This window comes from Doryrhamphus excisus, chromosome 13 (genome assembly GCF_030265055.1).
Source record: "Doryrhamphus excisus isolate RoL2022-K1 chromosome 13, RoL_Dexc_1.0, whole genome shotgun sequence".
Classification (NCBI taxonomy): Eukaryota; Metazoa; Chordata; class Actinopteri; order Syngnathiformes; family Syngnathidae; genus Doryrhamphus; species Doryrhamphus excisus.
Window position 1 is genome coordinate 2,017,929 of NC_080478.1, and position 7,630 is coordinate 2,025,558.

General features: G+C 42.4%; 1 protein-coding gene across 1 annotated transcript; it reads right to left on the bottom strand.

The window, feature by feature from the left end:
* Positions 1–4,384: 4,384 nt before the first annotated feature.
* Positions 4,385–6,527, bottom strand: LOC131140328 (forkhead box protein G1-like). Its single transcript, XM_058090615.1, has one exon. It carries the CDS (start codon positions 6,347–6,349, stop codon positions 5,051–5,053), a length of 1,299 nt encoding a protein of 432 aa, XP_057946598.1. The 5' UTR covers positions 6,350–6,527; the 3' UTR covers positions 4,385–5,050.
* Between the last annotated feature and the right edge of the window lie 1,103 nt (positions 6,528–7,630).

Genomic DNA, 7,630 nt, shown 5'->3' on the forward strand with positions numbered 1-7,630 from the left:
ATAGCCCCCGGGCTGCACTTTGGACACCCTACTAAATCAACCGACATAATCTAAAAAAGCACATTAAAAACAGTTTGGGCAAAATTCAAACCAAGCACTTGAATGGACAAATGTCAAAAACCAGCAAACACTCCAGAATATGACAATAAAAAATGACATAAATTCATAACATTTACACCCCAACGTTGCCGAGCTAGAAGCTAACATTAGCCACTCCAAATGGTATGAAGTATTATTTTACTACTGTTAAAACGCACCGGACATGAAATTACAAAACAGTACAAAAATTAACGTTTATGACGATGAATCTAAACCGATGATAAAACTAGTTCAGTTTCAAATTTGGAGGCGGGATCAGGTTTTAATTGGCTGTCAGCTTTGGAGTGACACATCCAGTCACTGAGATCAGACGCAGCCATCCATACGACAGGTTTGTTGTTTTAAAAATGTCAATATTGAACATGCATCGTTTGTCACAAAATGTCAGATATGATTCACGGGTGTAACTTTATGACATAAAAAGTCTATTTACACCAATAAATTGTGTTTTTTGCAGAGTGTGTAAAAATGTCTGTATTACTGACAGCTAAATATTTCTAAAATTTTTAGATATTTTTTTATAATTTTAGAATTTTTAATATTTCTATAAATATAAAACACAAAGTGGTAAAAAAAAAGAAAAACCTAAGTCCAATTTTCACATATGCCTATAAATATCCATGCATTAAAATGATACCAAACGCAGGAGTGTACAAATGTTGTCAGGGAGGGTTGCACACTAAAAAAAATACCAAAGGATAATTTTGATATTTTTATATATATTTTACAAATTTAGTGAAATGGCTAAAATATTCTATTTTTTTCACATTTTTGCATTTTTTTTTCCATATGTGGAAATGAAGGTCCATAAGAAGTATGCTAACAATAGTAGAGTAAACAAATATAATTAGTAAGTAAGAATAATACATAACAAGTAAATCTTACAATGTTATGGGCCATAAGGTTTCCATACATGGGAGAAAAATAACCATAATTTTTGCTTTATATGATTACCATTGTTTTGAAACTTCATATTAATACACGTTTTCCCCAGTTGATGAACTTGCATTAGCACAGTTGAGGTCATGCTTGTAATGGCATTTGTAATACGCTCCCTGCTATGATTTATGTCTCCTACCGTCCCCTGAATACACCACGGCCTTCAAGATACCCCATGGGTATCGGAAACATCAAAAACATATTTAAAAATATACATTATACATTTACTTATGGCCACTTTGTGTGTTTGTGTGTTAGCATGCAGTGGAGGTTCAAAGTTCACTTGAACCTTTGCAACAAAGCAATGTAGCGCAGCTATCAGGCTAACGATACACATATATAGAAGTATAACAAAAATAAACAAAACTTTCACGACTATAGCAAAGGAGAAGCAGGCGCGTGCACGTCACAGCAGGCCCGTGCACGTGTTTCGGGGGGCGTCCATTGATGGCGGCCACCCGAGCATGCCAACTTTTTCAAGCAGCAAAAGCAAAGAAGAGCCAGGTTTTAAGAAAATATTGTTGTGTCTCCTAATTGGCCGAGAAGGGTTGGGGGGTTGGGGGGTGGGTGGTTCGGGTCAGGCAGGTGGGGGGGTTGGTGTGGGAGGGGGGGGGTCAAATAGAAGCGACACCACTTTGCACTTTGTTCACTTTGTTTAACCCCAAAGGCCCTCAGAAGGACGCTTGCTTTTACTCTCATTAAAAACATTTTTCACGAGCCGTCGACTGTTTGCTGCACACACACACACACACACACACGGACACACACACACACGGACACACACACACACACTTTGTGACGAACATCTACTTCCTGTTTGCTGTACCACATTCTTCACAGCGTGAATATCCTCCTTACATTTCATACCTCTCTTTGTTTCGCTAAAACGAGTCCTTAATAGCATACTAGCATTCTTGCTAGCGTCCTTGCCGCCTGAATATATTCTCCATCTTAAAATGGATAATGAGCAATATTTCCATCTTTTGTGTTAAAATGTGTCATTACGTCACATTCAATGACATTAGATGAAATGACTTTACCTATACTACGTCGTCTCGGTCCCCAGACTCTCCTGTGATCCCGTCCATGTTTGTTACTACGAGAAGAAATCTGCTACATTAGCATGTAGCATATTCGCTCTTAACCACGCCCACAAAGGTTCAGCAAATACAAAATATGAGCGAGTGTGATATCTCACTCTGACACTTTTTTTTTAATTAGAGCGTCGGCTCAAAGTAAGATTTCTTTATTTGTGATACTGCTTTTAATTATGTTTTGAGAGTAGAAAGTCCATTCATGAGCATTGGGGAACAATTATTATAAAATATTTGCCCCAATGTAGGTTTCCTTAATGACATGTACAAATGAAAATACCTAAAACACATTTGATCTTTGAGCGAGACAATTTACCCACATTGCAAACTCAACGTCATTTCATTTTTCTTTTGAAACACAAGCATTAAAATACAGCAAATATTTGATTACAATACAGTAAATGTTATTACATTAATTAATACCGATATTAATTATCCAGAATTTAATTAAGTTGTGTTGAACAAATTGAAACATTTCAACACTTAATTTAAAAAAAAAGATTAAAGCACAATTCGCATTTTGTGTGTGAAAATAATTCAATAAGACTTCATTAATACATTTTACGCTGGAACATTTTAACTTGTTTACTTCCAAGACAAAAATAATAGCATATTTAATACTTCGGTAAACGTACAGGGTGAGAAAAGTATTACATATTTATTAATGTTTATATAATTTATATTTATCAAACACAAAATCGGAATAAACATATTTAGAAAGCACCATTTCTGATTTTTAAAAATTTAGTCTGAAAGAAATAAAATGAAAAAAGTGGAAATGGAGGGGGGGTAGTTCTTTCTTTTTTTAACGAGTGAGGCGTTCAAAAGACACCAGGAAGTAGTCGGTGCCGCTCCCAAACAACACGGACAAGGTTTAGTCCAACGACATTTGACCCCCAGCCCCCAACTCCATAATAATCTCATTATTAATATGGTTATACTCGTATTATAAATAACTGGAGTACGTTTGCTTTATGTTCGATTAATTTCACATTTGACCAAATAAAACACGTAACCTCATCATGTATTCATCTGGGTTTTCTTATATTGATTGTTTTCCAAAGCTGCTTTTGTTGAAGACATTTTTGTTTTAAAATATAGAACGCAGAAGAAATTATTTACCAAATGAGTTTTACGTTTTAGATAAAGATTCAGAAAATGAACATTTTAAAATGCTGACTGTTCTCCGTTCGTCCTTCAGTTCGGCTGACAGCATCCGAACATCAGAACCAAACATTGGCTTCGTCTGCTCGGCTTCTCCGATGGGACAAACAAGCCAGAAAAATCATACTGAATTATTATATTTGTGTACCGTAAAAAAAAAAGAATCTTTAAAAAGTTCCAATATTGTGAAATTATTTGCCTGCTCGACATTTACATTTAATGACGAAAATAATTGACATTTTTTTTTTACATTCATTAGAATTAAAAGTCAATCACGTTGAAATCTGTACTGTATTTTTTTATGTCAGTTCAAATGAAACCTTTATTAATATTATTGCACACAGTTGGCCAAACATCTTCTTAAAAATATGAGGCGTAATATTACATTATAGACTACTTTTCATTAATTTTTCATACATCATTGTAATATCGTCAAATATACAAAACGTCAAATACTTTATCGAACCTCGGAGACAAATTATAATATTAACACATTTAATAATTACTCTTTCAAATAGTTTTGAAACTATTTCAATCTTAGACAGTTACTATTTACTACTACGTTTTATTATTATTTATATATATTTATCATGCAGAATTCAGATGAAAATGATAAGACAAATAAAATAAAATGAATGTAATCCAACGTGAGGACAAAATGACAATCAAATACCACGCATGATAATAACTCATTAACAATTACATGTTTTATATTATATATATTAAGGTTAACAAAACGAGAAAATATTTTTTTAAAAACGAAACAAACTAAAACTTCAATGAGCTGATTTCAATTTCAAAAAAATTTTTTTTTTTAAAATATGAAATTCCCCATCATTCGTCATCATTTGGACCTGTTGTCTTTTTTTCCTATCTTTTCAACATCAACACACGCAGACAAACACACACACGCGTCCCGCCAAGCAGCAGCAAACCGGAAGCAGAAAGACACTAACCCACAAAAGAGCACGCGCACCGCGTTTGTTTGTTTATTTGTTGAGGGGGGGGGGGGGGGGTCGTGCTGGTCGGTGCGCGAATTGCAGGGAGACAGGTGAGCGCAAAGAAAGACACAAGCATGTCTTGTTGTTAACAAGGTAAGCTAACTTTATTTCTAACACTTCCAACACTTCCTGCTCTGAAAAAACACACGGAGAAGAAGAGGAGGAGGAGGAAGAAGAGGAGTAGGAGGAGGAGTAGGAGGAGGACACGTGACGTTGTAGGATCTCAAGACGACATTGAAAGACAGAGGAACAAAGTTTACAAGCATGTTGGACATTTTGTCTTCACTAAAAAAAAAGTCCAACAGGGACATTCGTGCACGTGTCACTCAGCGTCAGACGGGACGTGCGCGTGCTCAGCGTTGGACACGAGCCAACCGAACCAGCAGGTCCAAACAAGTAGACGTAATAATAATAATAATAATAACAATAATAATAATAATATCAACAATAATGTGTAAATAACCAAAATAATACTGAAAGTTAAAACGAGCTGCTCCGTGCACGTCGCTGACATGACACGCACACGCACTATGTACACACAAGTCCAAGGAGAAGAAGACATTATAATAATATTAATAATAACAACAATATTATTATTATTAAAAAATAGCTGGAAACTTCCCGGATGTTTATTTTTTTCTTTCTTTCTAAACTTTATATTCTGTTGTCTTTTTTTTTTTTTTTTTTTTACACTGAAAATGTTCAACTTACAGTTGGAACTCCTTCAGGTTCGCCGAGGTTCGTCGGGCCGTGTTAGTGTATGAGAGGGTTCGGGGTGGAAGCCTGGTTTTGGTGCGTGAAATAGTCAGACAGGCCGGCGGAGAGTCCGGATGAGAAGGCCGGCAGAGAGGCGCCCATCGGCGGCCTCAGCGAGTCACACGAAGCGGCCTGTGGGGAACCGGAGGCCGGAGCCCGGGACACCTGCACGGAACCGCCGCCGCCGCCGCCGCCTCCTCCTCCGCCGCCGCTCTGCGTGCTGACGGGGGGGTGCGGGACGTGCGGGAAGAAGTAGCTGCTCTGACCGGCCAGCAGGTTGACCGAGCACGGGTTGAGGGAGTACGTGGTACCGGAGCACGGCACCGAGAGGCCGCAGGGCACCGCCGAGGCCGCCAGGGCCGCCGCCGTCAGGTGGTGCGTGGCGTAGGGGAGGTCCCCCCCGACCAGGCGCTCCATGCTCAGGCCGTTGGGCGGCGCGAAGGACGCGTGGTTGGCGCCCACGTTGTGGCCCAGCACGGTACTGTACGACATGGGGTGGCCCGGGTAGGCCGACGAGGTTCCGTTGTAGCCCATCGCGGCGCCGGGCCGCGGGTGGTGCAGGGACAGAAAGGGGGACACGGGCCAGTACAGCGAACCGGCCCTCTCCATGAAGGTGAGGCCGGAAGTGAGCCGGGCGCCCCGTTTGAAAGCCAGCTTGGCTCGAGAGGTAGTGGAGCGCCGGCGGAGCTTCCCGGTGGTGCCCCCGATGAAGACGTCGTCGCTGCTGGGGTCCAGCATCCAGTAGTTGCCCTTGCCGGGGTCGTCGTAGTGCCTCGGAACCTTGACGAAGCACTTGTTGAGGCTCAGGTTGTGCCGGATGGAGTTCTGCCAGCCTTGCTTGTTCTCCCGGTAGTAGGGGAAGTTCTTCATGATGAACTCGTAGATGCCGTTGAGCGTCAGCCGCTTCTCGGGACTTTGGCGGATCGCCATCATGATGAGCGCGTTGTAGGAGAAGGGAGGCTTCTCGAATTTTCCGCTCTTCTTGTCGCCGTCCTTCCCGCCCGAACCGGCGTCCGCGTCTTTGCCCTCCTTCTTGTCTTCGGCCGCGTCCGCCGCCTCCGGGCCCGTAGCCTCGCTCTTGGCTTCCGCTTTGGAGTCCTGCGGCGCGGGGGGCTTCTGTTCGGCGTCCTCGCCGCCGCCGCCGCCGGCCCGGTGTGGAATCTGGCTGTGGAGCGGGTGGCTGTGGTGGTTGTCGCTCTGCACGGCCTCCGGTATCAGGCTGTGGATGGTGAAGGACGACTTGGGGATCATTTTCAGCTCCTTGCGCTCGCCCATGTCCAACATCACCGAACTCATCCGAACTGAGCCTCCGAGCAGGACGGGAAGGGAGGAAGGAAGTAAGGAAGGGGGGATGGAAGGAAGGAAAGTGAAGATCAACAAACTATTTCATGTTCGCTTTGGGGAGAAAAAGGGAAACACACACACGCACGCATGCACACACGCACACACACATACATACACACGTCGATGGGAGACAGATAGCAGCAATTAATTAGCAGCCCAGCATAACCACACATTGGTTGGACCTTCTGGATCCTCAGCCAATCACCGCGAAGCCAGTAGGCGCCGAAGGCCAATCGGCGAGAGAGGGCAGATTTATCAGCATGCGCACGCATTCGCTGCAAGAAGTTCCCGCCCAGAGGGGGGTCCAAACCGGCCGTGGTCCTCATGTGATCGCTGTACTGACCCACCAGAACCAGAACAAACGTTTACGTATTGTTAGTATTATTATTAAACAATAATAATAATACTTCTTTCTGTGTGCCTACGTCATCGGGCACGGAGGGGGGCGGAGTCAGTTCACCTGTCAGAGCGTAAACTGATTGATGAATAAAAGGCAGTCGTTGTTGCCATGACGACCTCAGGCTTCCGTGAGGCCTTCGAGACCAGAAGTGTATTTGTTTGGCAGCTTCATGGGGTCGTGTGACATCAGAGAGGGCCTTCTGTACCACCTGACCTTTGACCTACTGTCCCCTTTTGTTCCACCTTAAAACTGAAAACACGTTTAAGGTGGACCTACTGTCCCCTTTTGTTCCACCTTAAAACTGAAAACACGTTTCAGGTGGAACAAAAGGGGGCAGTAGGTCAAAGGTCAGGTGGTACAGAAGGCCCTCCATGATGTCACATGACCCCATGAAGCTGCCAAAGAAATACACTTGGAATAGTCCACCAGTTGTGATCATGTGACATGAACAATGTGAATGACATCTTTCTGAACGTGACCTTTTACCTCAAGCAGAAACTTCCTGTCACCTTTGACCTCAAACAGAAACGTAGGTGTTGCTCGCATGATTGCCAAAAGGTTTTTGCGTAGAAGGCCGTAAAAGATGTTTTAAAAAAAGTATTGTGTTTCTTGACAATGTTCCCTCCAGTGTTCTGTTGGTGCTTGTCAAGTTCTAGAGGATTTTCACAGACGTTGAAGACTGTGTCCTCTTTAGAGCGGTGAAAAGGCGTCACCCAGCGGTGAAAAGATGAACAGCAGCAGATCTTTACGATGTACTTGTTGATGTAAAACCTTCAGAACATTTAAGACACCAAATAAAAATGATCGTGTTTTAACAATTAACACATTTAATG

Excerpts from the sequence above, each read along its gene's own strand:
- LOC131140328 (XM_058090615.1), bottom strand. The coding sequence starts at position 6,349 with ATGAGTTCGGTGATGTTGGACATGGGCGAGCGCAAGGAGCTGAAAATG.